This window comes from Lucilia cuprina, chromosome 3, assembly GCF_022045245.1.
Source record: "Lucilia cuprina isolate Lc7/37 chromosome 3, ASM2204524v1, whole genome shotgun sequence".
Lineage (NCBI taxonomy): Eukaryota > Metazoa > Arthropoda > Insecta > Diptera > Calliphoridae > Lucilia > Lucilia cuprina.
In genome coordinates this window covers 38,276,804-38,292,973 of record NC_060951.1, presented here as the reverse complement: position 1 = coordinate 38,292,973, position 16,170 = coordinate 38,276,804, and the positions used below count along the sequence as shown (strand labels likewise).

Sequence of the window (16,170 nt, the reverse complement as noted above, 5' to 3'; positions counted from 1 at the left end):
AGACAAACGGATTAATTGCTTAATTTCCTAAAGAAGGAACGTCATGAACTTCGTTCCTGAAACCGCCAAAATGTTACACATCACAAAACAATAAGCTTCCTCTTCCAGCACAAATTTAATATAAAAAAAAACAGATCAAATAAACATTTCCAACAAATGTTCATAGCCACAAAACTTAGTCTGCAAAATTGACCATATAATAATTTTGAATAAATATTTTTCTTTTCATTAAGGGCGTCAAACCTAAACCTCAAATATAATAAATTTAAAAATAATTATTTAAATGTCTGCCTCTTTACTCACTCATTTGTACTTACAAATTGTTAAAAAAGACAAAAGCAAAAACTCAAAAAACAATGTATAAAAATAATAACAAATGATTTTTTGTTTTATTAACCAGGTTATTGAACCCAGCCAACAACAAAAACAACAACAGTAGTAGTAGTTGTGGTCTTGTTGGCCAGTTAACTTTATGAATTTATGGTTTGGTTGTATTTAAACAGCAGCAGCAATAGCAGCAACAAATGTGATAATAAAGATACAAAAGTATGCGCAATTGTATATATTCATTACAACAAAACAGACAGACAGACATACACATACATACATTGCCATATACATTAACATGTGTAAATTATAAAATACAAAAACTTATGAATGAATAAAAGTTATTTTAGTTATGTGAGTATTAATGTTTAAACTGATTTTTTTGCCCACTTTAAATGGATCTTAAGTATATAAAACATTCAACTCGAGTATTTTTAAAATAAATTAAATATAAGAAACAGTTGGCTGTGGTTGAATATAAATAAATCCATTGTTGTTGTGTGTACTCTTAAGAAAAATACAGTAGATACTGTATTAGTGGACAATAGGGCAATAAATGTAATGGATTTAATTTAAAAATACTTACGTACTGTTTTATGAAAATGAGCATTGAAACGTACATACCTGGAAATGAAACAAAAAATAAAAGATATATTAAAGATCAGTTAAATTAGTTATTAATATCAACAATTTAAACACAAAAGAATTTAGTCATATTACTAAACATAGTACTGTTGCTAGTCCGTTTCTAGACCTACTCCTAGTCCTAGTCCTATGACTATTCCTATTCCTAGTCATATTCCTAGTTCTATTCCTAGTCCTATTCCTTGTCCTATTCCTAGTCCTATTCCAAGTCCTCTTCCTAGTCCTATTCCTATTCCTAGTCCTATTCCTATTCCTAGTCCTATTCCTAGTCCTATTCCTAGTCCTATTCCTAGTCCTATTCCTAGTCCTATTCCTAGTCCTATTCCTAATCCTACTCCTACTCCTAGTCCTATTCCTAGTCCTATTCCTAGTCCTATTCCTAATCCTATTCCTAGTCCTATTCCTAGTCCTATTCCTAGTCCTATTCATAGTCCTATTCCTAGTCCTATTCCAAGTCCTATTCCTAGTCCTATTCCTAGTCCTATTCCTAGTCCTATTCCTAGTCCTATTCCTAGTCCTATTCCTAGTCCTATTCCTAGTCCTATTCCTAGTCCTACTCCTAGTCCTATTCCTAGTCCTATTCCTAGTCCTATTCCTAGTCCTATTCCTAGTCCTATTCCTAGTCCTATTCCTAGTCCTATTCCTAGTCCTATTCCTAGTCCTATTCCTAGTCCTATTCCTAGTCCTATTCCTAGTCCTATTCTTAGTCCTATTCCTAGTCCTATTCCTAGTCCTATTCCTATTCCTATTCCTAGTCCTAGTCCTAGTCCTATTCCTATTCCTAGTCCTATTCCTATTCCTAGTCCTATTCCTAGTCCTATTCCTAATCCTATTCCTAGTCCTATTCCTAGTCCTATTCCTAGTCTTATTCCAAGTCCTATTCCTAGTCCTATTCCTAGTCCTATTCCTAGTCCTATTCCTAGTCCTATTCCTATTCCTATTCCTATTCCTATTCCTATTCCTAGTCCTATTCCTAGTCCTATTCCTAGTCCTATTCCTAGTCTTATTCCTAGTCATATTCCTATTCCTTTTCCTAGTCCTTTTCCTAGTCATAGCCTTGTACTAGTCATATTCCTAGTCCTATTCCAAGTCCTAGTCCTAGTTCTATTCCTAGTCCTATTCCTAGTCCTATTCCTATTCCTAGTCCTATTCCTATTCCTAGTCCTATTCCTATGACTATTCCTATTCATAGTCCTATTCCTAGTCCTATTGCTAGTCCTATTGCTAGTCCTATTATTAGTCCTATTCCTAGTCATATTCCTAGTCCTATTCCTAGTCCTATTCCTATTCCTATTCCTATTCCTATTCCTAGTCCTAGTCCTATTCCTAGTTCTATTCCTAGTTCTATTCCTAGTCTTATTCCTATTCCTAGTCCTATTCCTAGTCCTATTCCTAGTCCTATTCCTAGTCCTATTCCTAGTCCTATTCCTAGTCCTATTCCTATTCATTGTCCTATTCCTAGTCCTATTGCTAGTCCTATTCTTAGTCCTAGTCCTATTCCTAGTCCTATTCCTAGTCCTAGTCTTATTCCTAGTTCTATTCCTAGTCTTATTCCTAGTCTTATTCCTAGTCCTATTCCTCGTCCTATTCCTAGTCCTATTCCTAGTCCTATTCCTAGTCCTATTCCTAGTCCTATTCCTATTCCTAATCATATTCCTAGTCTTATTCCTGGTCTTATACCTAGTCCTATTCCTAGTCCTATTCCCAGTCCTATTACTAGTCCCAGTCCTATTCTAAGTCATATTCCAAGTCCTATTCTTAATCATATTCCTAGTCCAATTACTAGTCACATTCCAAGTCCTATTCTTATTCCCATTCCTAGTCTTATTCCTAGTCCAAGTCCTATTCCTAGTCCTATTCCTAGCAAATTCCTATTCCTAGCCATATTCCTAGTCCTATTTCAAGTCATATTCCCAGTCTTATACCAAGTCATATTCCTAGTCCTATTTCTAGTCATATTCCAATTCCTATTCCCATTCCTATTCCTGGTCGTAGTCCTATTCCTAGTCAAATTAATAGGTTTTCTTCAAAAACTATTCTCAGTCCTACTTATAGTAGTAAACATAGTTGTAATGTTATTCATAGTCATCCTAATACCATTCTTAGCCCAGATCCTCTAACTAGATCTACATCTCAGATTAAAACTTTATGCACAACAGAATATCTTTGACAATGGAGAATCATATAAACTTTCCACTGTACATTTAACTCCCAATGCAACTCAACAAAACTGAATTGTCAGTTATTATGTACATAAATGCATTTACGTAGTTCGTGTATTTGTATGTACATATTATTATGCACCAATTATCATAATTTTTAATTGTGTTTATGTCTGTCTGTCCGTTAGTCCGTTTGGGTCGTAGAAATTTACGCATACGAGAGCATAAAATTACAGAATAAGAAAAAAAGAAGAAGTGAAAAGCCGTTCGTTATGCAGTTTAAACATGTTTGTGCAGGCACAAACAAGCACTCATTCAATACGAACAAAAGTAGTTCTACCATGACGTACAATTTTGTATTTTTTGTTCACAGTTCGAGATAAAAGTGGAAAATCCATTGCATGACGATTTAAAATGCATCACAAGTTGATATAAATATGTTCGCATAAAAAAAAAAAAACTTGGGAATTATTTTGTCTAGTTTTTGTTTTAAACTATTTTATCGTTTATAATTGTTATACCGTATTACGATGGCGGCAATTTGTTTAAGTATGTTTAAGTGTTTTGGTTGTCGTTTAGAATGTGTTTTGTTTGTTGCCACTGCAACACCAACTACAACTAAATGACGTGCACTTTGTTGGTGACAATGAAATTTAATTAAAAAAGAATTAAAACGATAAATATATTGCCGTTTGTTTATTCGTTCGCTGGTTGCTTTAATAAAACGCACTAACAAATTTTTATTATTTGCTCTAGTTCTTTGAAAATAGTGTGTCTATCTGTTAATTGTTGGCAATTAGTTTAATATGTAATTCTAAGTCGGAAAATTTCCAAGTGTAAAGTGATAAGAATATTTGAAATCTTCAAAAAATTTATTTTTTTGAAAATTTTTTTTAACTAGACAAAAGTTTTGTACTTATTATTATATTAGGCGAGTATGGTATAATCTCTATAAAACGTGAACATGTCATATTTTTCATAGAAGTAGTACTAGTCATATTCACTGTCCTATTACTTGTTACTACTTTTAGTACAATTCCTAGTCCTATTCTTAGTTGTATTCCAAGTCCTATTCCTAGCACTATTCCTATTCCCAGTCCCATTCCCAGTCCTATTCCTATTCTTAATCCTATTCCTAGTTCTTTTCCTAGTCCTATTCCTATTCTTAGTCCTGTTCCAAGTCCTATTCCTAGTCATTTTCCTATTCCCAGTCCTATTCCTAGTCCAATTCCTAGTCTTATTCCTAGTCATTTTCCTATTCCCAGTCCTATTTCTATTCCCAGTCCTATTCCACGTCCTATTCCTAGACCTATTCCTAGTCATATTCCTAGTCCTATTCCTAGTCCTATTCCTAGTCCTATTCCTAGTCCTATTCCTAGTCCTATTCCTAGTCCTATTCCTAGTCATATTCCTAGTCCTATTCCTAGTCCTATTCCTAGTCCTATTCCTAGTCTCTATCCTAGTCCTATTCCTAGTCCTATTCCTAGTCCTATTCCTAGTCCTATTCCTAGTCCTATTCCTAGTCCTATTCCTAGTCCTATTCCTAGTCCTATTCCTAGTCCTATTCCTATTCCTAGTCCTATTCCTATTCCTAGTCCTATTCCTATTCTTCCGTCCTATTCCTATTCCTAGTCCTATTCCTAGTCCTATTCCTAGTCCTATTCCTAGTCCTATTCCTAGTCCTATTCCTAGTCCTATTCCTAGTCCTATTCCTAGTCCTATTCCTAGTCCTATTCCTAGTCCTATTCCTAGTCCTATTCCTAGTCCTATTCCTAGTCCTATTCCTAGTCCTATCCCTAGTCCTATTCCTAGTCCTAGTCCTATTCCTAGTCCTATTCTTAGTCCTATTCCTAGTCCTATTCCCAGTCCAAATTTTAGTCCTTTTCTTAGTCCTATTCCTAGTCCAATTCTTAGTCCTTTTCCTAGTCCTATTCCTATTCTCAGACCTATTTCTAGTCATATTGTTTTCCTAGTCCTATTCCTAGCCTTATTCTTAGTCCTATTCATAGCACATAGTCTATTTCTAGTCATATGCCCAGTTTTAGTCTACATATAGATTTATTCGCAAACGTCTTTAAGAACTAAGTGTACCGCTTAAGCCTCTATAGGGGTTAGAAATTAAAATACACATATTTAATGCCATCATAACGTGACAATGAATTATAATTGCTCTTTTTTGCTTTAATAGAAAGTATGATGTAAGTTTACTTTTATTACTTTTTTGATAACTTTTTTTGTTTTTGTATGTCTTTTATATAAAAAGAACTATTTGATTGTTTATTATTACGCTTATTGTTTCCTCATAACGATATTTTCTTTTTTTTTTTTCATTACAACTAAAAGTTCAGAAACATTTTACAGCTCTTTAATAACTTAACACGAAAACACTACCTTTGTTTTATAAGATTCTACTGACAACCCCTTAAAAGTTGACAACGGAATAAATTATTACATATCTATAGTTATCATTTGGTTGTCATATAAAAATCAATTAGTTGACAAACGACATTTACAACTATAATAATCGTCATTATTTTTCAATTTGTTTGTTTTAAGCCATTTATCATTGTAGGAAAATATTATGATTTAAAAACTGTTTTTAAATTGATTAATGGAAAAGCTAAAAACAAATAAAGGTTTCGGAATAAATTAACTGGGAATTTTAATCAGTTAAAATATATTTATTATTTATATTGTATTTGTTTAATTTCCCTTAATAAAGATAATGAACTAAACTATCTTGTTGGTAATAAAAATATTGCCATATGTTTGCTGAAGTGTTACAAAAATCACAATTTAAAATATTTTTTATACCTTTTATCAATAAATAATCAAATTTATAACATTTATAATAAAATAAAGTACATGAATTTTATGTGCAGTTATAGGTGTATAGCAATTATTTCCGCTTTTATAGTTTGTTTAATGGTTAGATGAGAAAGACAGTGTAAAAAAATAACAGAACACAAATGATTTATTGATGGTAACCAGGTTTATGCAACAGTGTTTACTATTCTTAACCAAATTCCTAGTCCTAGTGATATTCCACATCATATTTATAACTTTTATCTTACTGCTAATACAAGTCACAATCCTAATCCAATTTATATTCATTTTTATAGTTTCATTCTTAATTCTATTTCTAGTCATATTTCCAGGCCTATTCCTAGTCATATTTCCAGTCCTATTCCAATACATATTTCTATTGCTAGTCCAGCAACTACGAGTTCTTAAACCTAGTCTTAATGGTCCTTTTCCTATTCCAACCTAGTCCTATTCCTAGTCCTATTCCTAGTCCTATTCTTAGTCCTATTCCTAGTCCTATTCCTAGTCCTATTCCTAGTCCTATTCCTAGTCTTAGTCCTATTCCTAGTCTTAGTCCTATTCCTAGTCCTATTCCTAGTCCTATTCCTAGTCCTATTCCTAGTCCTATTCCTAGTCCTATTCCTAGTCCTATTCCTAGTCCTATTCCTAGTCCTATTCCTAGTCCTATTCCTAGTCCTATTCCTAGTCCTATTCCTAGTCCTATTCCTAGTCCTATTCCTAGTCCTATTCCTAGTCCTATTCCTAGTCCTGTCTCTAGTACTATTCCTAGTCCTAGTACTATTCCTAGTCCTATTTCTAGTCCTATTCCTAGTCCTATTCCTAGTCCTATTCCTAGTCCTTTTCCTTGTCCTATTCCTAGTCCTATGTTCGTAATTTCAACAAATAGATATCTACAGTGTAAAAAACTATTAGGTAACAGTACCAATGGGATTAGTTGACATGTATTTCAAATCAGTACCTATGGATTAAAATTACCAAAAAATTTTACTCCAAAGGTAACTATGCACGGATAGATATCTATGTGTTTTAATTACGAACACTAGTCCTTGTCCTATTCCTATTCCTAGTCATATTCCTAGTCCTATTCCTAGTCCTATTCCTATTCCTAGTCATATTCCTAGTCCTATTCCTAGTCCTATTCCTAGTCCTATTCCTAGTCCTATTCCTAGTCCTATTCCTAGTCCTATTCCTAGTCCTATTCCTAGTCCTATTCCTAGTCCTATTCCTAGTCCTATTCCTAGTCCTATTCCTAGTCCTATTCCTAGTCCTATTCCTAGTCCTATTCCTAGTCCTATTCCTAGTCCTATTCCTAGTCCTATTCCTAGTCCTATTCCTAGTCCTATTCCTAGTCCAATTCCTAGTCCTATTCCTAGTCCTATTTCTAGTCCTATTCCTAGTCCTATTCCTAGTCCTATTCCTAGTCCTATTCCTAGTCCTATTCCTTGTCCTATTCCTAGTCCTATTCCTAGTCCTATTCCTAGTCCTATTAATAGTCCTATTCCTAGGCCTATTCCTAGTCATATTCATAGTCATATTCCTATTCCCTATTCCTAGTTCTATTCCTAGTCTTATTCCTGGTCCTATTCGTAGTCCTCTTATATTTATGCTTCTCTTCGTTTCGTAGTCCTAGTCCTATTCCTAGTCCTAGTTCTATTCTTATAGCTATTTCCAGTCCGATCTTCTTCTATTTCTATTTGGATTTCCAAGTCATATTCGTAGTGCTGTGCGTAGTCCTATTGCTAGTCCTATTCCTATCCCTAGAAAGTTTCATAATCCTGTTTCTATATCATTTCATTGTCATGCGACTCATAGTCCCAGTCTTACTCCTATTCTTTATGATATTCCAAACCCACTTTCCAATCCTAATCTTAGCTCTCTCCTTTGTAGAGTACCTTACAAATAGACCAATACCTTACTTAATTATTTCAACTTAATTTTATTTCAAAACTAATTATAAAAAAATACGCAACATTAACTTAACGTCGCTGTATTTGTGCTCACATGAATAAATAAATAAAATATATAAATAAATACTACTCTAGCAAATAATTTAATTAAAAATAAATACTAGTAACAAGTTGCTGAGAATATAAAACTGATTATTTAAATAAATTTACTCTCGTTTCAGCATTCATACTAATGTCTATACATACATACATATGTATGTATGCATGTATGTATTGTTCTTTTACCAGCCGGCCGGCTGACAGCAGTAGTTCGGTCACTAACTTATAAATGTGTTCTAGATCTAGTATAAAAAATCTAAATAATAATAATAATAGCAGCAATAACAACAATAAAAAACACTTTGTTAATAATAAAATGTAACGCTTGAATGCAATAATATTTTAATTATTTCTCTAATGAAATAAAATATGGACATTGGTCTTCTTGCCTGTACAGTTAATGTTTTTTTAATACAATTATCCATGGTTTAACATTGCATTTGTTTGTTGGTTTGTATGTAAAATTATAAATTTCATGATCATTGTCAAATGTGGGGAGTGGTATGCGACTGTTAAAAGTATTTCACACATGAGAGAAATTATAATAGGGGAATAAAAAAAAAAACTTGTTTTAGTTTTTTTAAACAAAACTTCAGATTTTAATGTTTTAAATACTAAAAAGTAAAAACATAAATTGCCGATTTCCTCATTTGATTTTGATTGATATGATTGATCGCACATAGAAAATCTAATCTATCTATTAAGTATTTCCAACTTTATAGAAATTTCCAATATTATTTATAAAATATATTAACAGATGTTTCAATTTAACTTATTGTAGTACAAAAATGATTTATATCATGTACTTTTCAAAGGGATTATAATTAAGTGCAATTTTATGACTGATTCTTCAGAAATTATACCACCACGTTTCATTAGTTAATTGAAGTGTTGAGCTTTCTAGACTGAAAACTACTTTTGAGATTAAAGACTGACCAATAATTGAGACTATAGACTAATCTATAGTCAAGACTATAGACTGATTTATAGTCAAGACTATAGACTGATCTATAGTCAAGACTATAGACTAATCTATAGTCAAAACTATAGACTGATCTATAGTCAAGGCTATAGACTGATCTATAGTCGAGACTATAGACTGATCTATAGTCGAGACTATAGACTGATCTAGAGTCGAGACTATAGACTGATCTATAGTCGAGACTATAGACTGATCTATAGTCCAGACTATAGACTGATCTATAGTAGAGACTATTGACTGATCTATAGACTAATCTCTAGTCTAGCCTGTAGACTGGAGATGGATCTATAGTCGAGGCTGTAGATTGATCTATAGTCGAGACTATAGACTGGATTATATCGAAACTATAGAATGATCTATAATCTAGTCTGTTAACTGATCTATAGTCTAGCTGATTTATAGTCAAGATCATAGACATGTCTATAGTCATGACTATAGACATATCTGTAGTCAAGACTATAGACTGATCTATAGTCAAGACTATAGACTGATCTATAGTCAAGACTATAGACTGATCTATAGTCAAGACTATAGACTGATCTATAGTAAGACTATAGACTGATCTATAGTCAAGACTATAGACTGATCTATAGTCAAGACTATAGACTGATCTATAGTCAAGACTATAGACTGATCTATAGTCAAGACTATAGACTGATCTATAGTCAAGACTATAGACTGATCTATAGTCAAGACTATAGACTGATCTATAGTCAAGACTATAGACTGATCTATAGTCAAGACTATAGACTGATCTATAGTCAAGACTATAGACTGATCTATAGTCAAGACTATAGACTGATCTATAGTCAAGACTATAGACTGATCTATAGTCAAGACTATAGACTGATCTATAGTCAAGACTATAGACTGATCTATAGTCAAGACTATAGACTGATCTATAGTCAAGACTATAGACTGATCTATAGTCAAGACTATAGACTGATCTATAGTCAAGACTATAGACTGATCTATAGTCAAGACTATAGACTGATCTATAGTCAAGACTATTATAGACTGATCTATAGTCAAGACTATAGACTGATCTATAGTCAAGACTATAGACTGATCTATAGTCAAGACTATAGACTGATCTATAGTCAAGACTGTAGACTAATCTATAGTCAAGACTATAGACTGATCTATAGTCAAGACTATAGACTGATCTATAGCCAAGACTATAGACTGATCTATAGTCAAGACTATAGACTGATCTATAGTCAAGACTATAGACTGATCTTTAGTCAAGACTATAGACTGATCTATAGTCAAGACTATAGACTGATCTATAGTCAAGACTATAGACTGATCTATAGTCAAGACTATAGACTGATCTATAGTCAAGACTATAGACTGATCTATAGTCAAGACTATAGACTGATCTATAGTCAAGACTATAGACTGATCTATAGTCAAGACTATAGACTGATCTATAGTCAAGACTATAGACTAATCTATAGTCAAGACTATAGACTGATCTATAGTCAAGACTATAGACTGATCTATAGTCAAGACTATAGACTGAGCTATAGTCAAGACTATAGACTGATCTACAGTCAAGACTATAGACTGATCTACAGTCAAGACTGTAGACTAATCTATGGTCGAGAATACAAAATGGTTTATAGTCGAGACTATAGATTAAAATGAGAGAAAAGACTGATCTATAGTTGAGAGTAAAGACCAATCTATAGTTGTGACTATAGACTGATCTATAGTTGCGACTGATTTATAATTCAGAATATAGACTGATCTATAGTCGGGACTATAGACTAATTTATAGTCCAGTCTGCAGACTGACCTATAGAGGAGACTGTAGAATAATCTATTGTCGAGACTAAAGACCTATAGTAGAGACTGTGGACTAATATATAGACGAGTCTATTGATTGATCTATAGTCTGGTGCGGATCCATAGGGGGGAAAGGGATATAATCTTTCAGAAAATTATTCTTCGGCCTCTGAACTATAGTCGAGATTACAGAATAATATATAGTCGATGCTATAGACTGATCTACAGTTGATAATATATAGTAATCAAATGTTACAGTCATCTGATATAGATCTTTAGAATACAAAACTTTGGTCTCTTGGATATTTATAATTTATATAGATTTAATCCAAAGTTAAACGAGTTTAAGTATAGAGACCCATTAATTCAATTCGCCAACAAAATATAGCAAAATTAATAAAGCTTTAAAATTTGTTCAAAAACATAAAGCCAACATAATGTACACCACCCTTGAAGGTTTAGCATTTAAAAAAAAAACTTTTACTCTTTTCTAAATGTTAAAAATAAACAATACTAAAAATCGCAAAACAAAATAACAAATTTTTTTGATAAGAAATATGACCCTGAAACCTAATGAAGATCGCTTTGGTTTTATTTTGCAAAAAAAAATACTTTGTATATTTATAAAAGTAAACTATTTATTTTAATAAGAAAGCATTAAATAATTTATAAACATAATTTTGAACACTAGTATATGCTTCAAATTTTGTTAAAAAAATAGCTGAGATAACAATGAATAAGATAAAATTATATAAATTTTTTTGTTAAAAAAATAATTGAAAATAAATGTTTTCTAAAAAAAATATTGGAAGATAAAACAGAAATTATAAATAATAAAGAAAATAGTTTAGCTTTCTCTGTAAAATAAAGGTGGAGTAATTAATGTTGGAAACATAAACTAGAGAAGTAATTGAAACAGGCTGAAATAATTTATTTGCTACAATAGTTATTCACTCCTATCGCCATTCATGATTTCACGTAAAATACGTTCCCTTTTTACTTTATTCGTGAGCGAACTTTTTTGTTGTGAAAAAAATTCACCTGTTGTGAAATTTGTTAATGGAATTTAAACAGCTGTTCCATACAAAATCAACTATTGTGAATGAATTGTTGAGAACAAGTTCACGATAGCAATTTTCCCTTCGAGGTACAAAATTTTCACTTCTATTGGTGATAGGTGTGATTAGAAAACATACCTTCATTGAAATATCATCACTCGATTATTAAATATATATTTTATTATAAACAATAATCCCTTAACAAAAGTTTAGTTTAATAAAGGCAAAATCGATTTTTTTAGGAAACAAAAAACAGATTCTACCAATCTAATTAAAATTTCGCAAAAATTTTAAACAAAAATAGATTTTATTTAAAAAATGTTAAGCCTTTTTTTGTATGTGTATGTATTGTATTTAAATAATAATGTTTAAATTGATAAAATATTCAAGTTTTTTTTTGGTCAAATATTAATAAATAATAATTTTATTATAAAAATAACAAAAGAAATAGGAAAATAGACCACCATGTAAGTTAAATATTTGATGACAGTTAAAACCCTCAAATTAGATACACAACTGTTACAAATGTTGAGTGTATAAAAAAATTAGTTATACTGTAGTAACGAAAGTAAAGTAAAATTCAAAGTCATAAACTATTAAAATAATAAAGAAAATTTAAAACTAAAGATTTGTTTAAATAATAAAAAAATTATTCACAAATATAAAAAGATTCATTTAAGTCTGGTAAAGGTTGTTTTTATAATTAAACAAATAAGCCCCATTTAAACAATTAAACAAATTCATGAAATTTTTTCTTTATTTCTTATTAAAATTGAAACTAAAGCTATGACTCATATAAAGTTTATAAACTGTTTGTCTGTAGAAATAGTTAAAAAACTTTACTATACTATCTAAACATCTCTAAATGCAAACATTTCTTTAATGATTCTATTTGTTTACGTATGCTGTTTTTTTATTTAAAATATTTTTTTTCTACTCTTAGTTTCTACTATTCTAAGACTCATTTGTTAATCTTTAATCATTTAAAGTAAAAAAGAAAAAAAACAGACTCAAACTACTGACCCACATCATGCAAAATATAAAGACCTAAAATAACGTATGCGAAAAATATACGTAAGAAACTAAAATAACGCCACTTGATGATTATGGCAAAAACAACTAAAGTTTTGTTAATTATTTATTTTTTCATTTCTTAATTCTCATTTTTTTACTGAAACTGAAACTTTGAATGTAGTGTCCGTAAATTGTAAATTGTTGATAGAAATTTGTTTTTATTTTAATTAAAGTTGAATTTAAAAAGATTTTTTCTATGCGATAAGTAAATGATAGATGATGAAACAAGAATTGTGGGTTTTGTTGAAATTTTTTATATTGAAAATAAGTTTTGTTGAAAATGAAACTAGTGTTTCGTGTATTTAAATAATAACAAGAGAATAAAAGAAATTAGACATTCAGAAAAATTAAAATCTTGACCCAACTGTAACAAAAAATTAAATAAGAACTCAAGTTTAAGGGATATTATAACACAAAGGGTTCTCACTAAACTTTGAACTCTAAACTACGCAGCACCAGTATGGACACCCAGAATTAGCGATACACAGCCCTTAGAACGGTAACAGGCTGACGTCTAAAGAACATCAACATGATGAAACGAAGATGTTTTCAGTCATAGAACTCAACATCATGCTGTCAAAGCAGTTCCTCTTGGGATGTCGTCAGAGGGACCACCCGAACAAACATCTAACGGAGTTGGAAAATCATCCACCCCATGTGACATGTCAGGAAAGAGTTTCGTGTGTATGAGAGCGACATCTAAGAACACCTGGATAACATAGATGATGAGAACTCATACAGGACAGCATTAAATACTATGCACCAAGAGGCGGTGGAAGACGCCATCAATTCCCACCGGGATAGTATAATACTGGGAGGTCGTCCCCCACCAGTTACAAACGAGGAACAAAACCTAACATGTCGTACTAGAGTGGTATTGGCACAGCTTAAATTGGGATGGTGTACCCGTTTAAACTCGTACTGGTGGAGAACAAACGATCCTATTAAAGATCTCTATATAAACGATCCTGCGTGTGGCACAGGTCCACACAATGTTCAACACCATTACAACTGCAAGGCAAATCCAACTCAGTTGGAACCTGAATCCCTTTGGACCCAGCCGTGGCCAGCGATGTGGCTCGTCTACTAGGTTTAGATCTAACTGTTTTGGATGACCGGAGCGAAGAAGAAGAACAAGAGTAGGGAAGAATTATTAACTACATATACGTGTAATTTCAGGTGTCGCTGCTACAATAACAACAACTAAACTCTGATAATAATCCAATCATATAAAATTTATTTATAAACAGTTCCCTCTTTATTTACATGTTCATTTATTAAAGCAAATTTCATATAACTTCGTTTTTTAATTATGTACTTCTTGTTAAAACAAATCTCTCATAATTTACATTCTGAATATCTATAAATTAACTTTAAAAAGAGTCTCAACTCAAAGCCTCTACAATTCATAGATAGCGCTAACAATTGTCTTATAAAACATAAAATATCTAAGAAGCTTCTCAAATCTAAATATAAATCTAATACAAGTTTTTGTTGATAAACTAGATACTAAGTTTTAACAATATTTTATTTCCCGAAAACCAAAGTCATATGGACAATACAATTTTACACTATAACGTTAATTATAATTGATGATTTTTTTTTTCGTTTGTTATTATTTAAACAACAAATTATAACATTATTAACAATGATAAATGATGTTTAAAGAATTATACACCAAAAAAAACTAGGCCCTTATATTCATAACAATTCCCATAGCATTGAAAAGTAAAAACCCTTATGGGCAAAAGACAAGCAAATCAACATTAAAATGGAATTAAAAAAAAAACAAAACTAATAATACAAATATGTTGTCTCCAACTTACCTCTTTAACTTTTAAACGTTTATCCTCTACGCTGGGATCGGTGTCGGCATGACCGCCCAAGGGCATTTGTAAATTAACATTGCCAATAGGTAAATTATTATTGTCCAAAGCAGCTACATCATCGGGAGAATGATTGTTGTCATTTGTTTTGGCTGCATTATTAAGGGGTGGTGCGGCTCCCTGTTGCATACCAGTTTCATCGAATTGCTGTGGCGAATCCTGTTCAGCGGCAGCATCGTTACCACTATCCATAGTGTCCTGTTGTAATTGTGGTTTATCCATTATTTCACCCAATTCTTCTTTGATTTTAGCTTGCAGTTTAGCACGATCATTTATGAAATGTGGATCAAGATCTTTGGGTGAATGAGCTGCCAAAGGTGGTGCCGGTATAAAGATTTCAGGACCGGCTTTTTGAAATTGTTTGTAAACCTTTAAAACACGTTCACCACCAAAGTTGTCGGGTAACAGGAATATGCCACCAAAACAAAGCAAACATAAAGTGGCCAATACCAAACCAATAAGGCATTTTTCCTTGGAATGGAAATTTGATTTACGCCCAATGGGCCCTATGCGATACATATTAACGTTTGATAGGGTTAAAAATGACGCCACAAAAGTTGTTAGATTAGAGGTGGTGGTGGGGGCGTTTTTCTCAGATGCCGTGTAGGGAATCTATATAAGGATGGATGTTTTCTTTTGGCTGTTTTTTATGATTACTTGTTTGTTTTAGTTGTTATTGTTTTTTGTCGTTTTTGCAAACGCAGGCGTAAACTAAAATGTCAATAATTTGAAGGTGGCTCAGCTGGTTGGAGCACGCACAGCCAAAAAATACCGGTATGATGAGATACAAAAAAAAAAAAACGAAAATCGACAATGATTTTTTCTTTTTTTATTATTTATGTATGATTTTTTTCACTTTATTGTTGTTTTTTCTACACACACAAAAAAATTTAATATTTTTTTTTAAACTTTCACCTTATTTAGAAAAAAACACTTTAATTTTTGCCTTTCTGCTTATTCTCTTTTTTTCTTGGAATTTGTGTTATATTTATGCACAATTGGCAAAATTTGTATGTTTAAAAATTATTTCACAAAACTAAAACATTAAATTTTAAAATTTATTAAAAAAACATTAATACACACACGATATATCAGACAAAAAAACCGCTGAAAATAGCTTTACCACTAGCAAACAATGAAGGCGCGAGACTGTCACGTTGACAGCTCCAAAAAAACAACACTCTCAAATTATTTAGCAAACTCTCCCCACTTTTTTATACTCACAAAAAAAAGTAAAATAGAAATGAAGCAATAACACATACAACAAAAACAATACTAAACAAAGAGTAATAACAAAAAGAAATAAGGAATAATATCCAAGAGTACAAAAACAAATTTATGCACAAACAAAGTCATAAATGAAAAAAATAAACCGTTAATTTTTCTACAACAAAAAGTCCATCATTAATTTCC

At 31.7% G+C, this 16,170-nt stretch overlaps 1 protein-coding gene and 1 long non-coding RNA gene across 7 annotated transcripts in view; one reads left to right on the top strand and one right to left on the bottom strand.

Moving 5' to 3' along the window:
• Positions 1–8,329, top strand: part of LOC124419042 — a 28,907-nt gene extending 20,578 nt beyond the window's left edge. For both annotated transcript variants that reach the window (XR_006940354.1, XR_006940355.1), the window contains exon 3: positions 8,089–8,329. This is a non-coding gene — a long non-coding RNA (uncharacterized LOC124419042). The remainder of the gene's footprint in view (positions 1–8,088) is intronic.
• The window catches only part of LOC111684411 (mannosyl-oligosaccharide alpha-1,2-mannosidase IA), a 306,748-nt gene that overhangs the window by 290,176 nt on the left and 402 nt on the right, over positions 1–16,170 (bottom strand). For 3 of the 5 annotated variants that reach the window (XM_046947212.1, XM_046947214.1, XM_046947216.1), the window contains exon 2: positions 14,698–15,793. In XM_046947212.1, coding sequence (XP_046803168.1) covers positions 14,698–15,276 — 579 coding nt within the window. In that variant the 5' untranslated portion in view covers positions 15,277–15,793. Of the gene's footprint in view, positions 1–14,697; positions 16,081–16,170 lie in introns of those variants that run through there. The other 2 variants (XM_046947215.1, XM_046947213.1) reach the window with 2 other exon arrangements.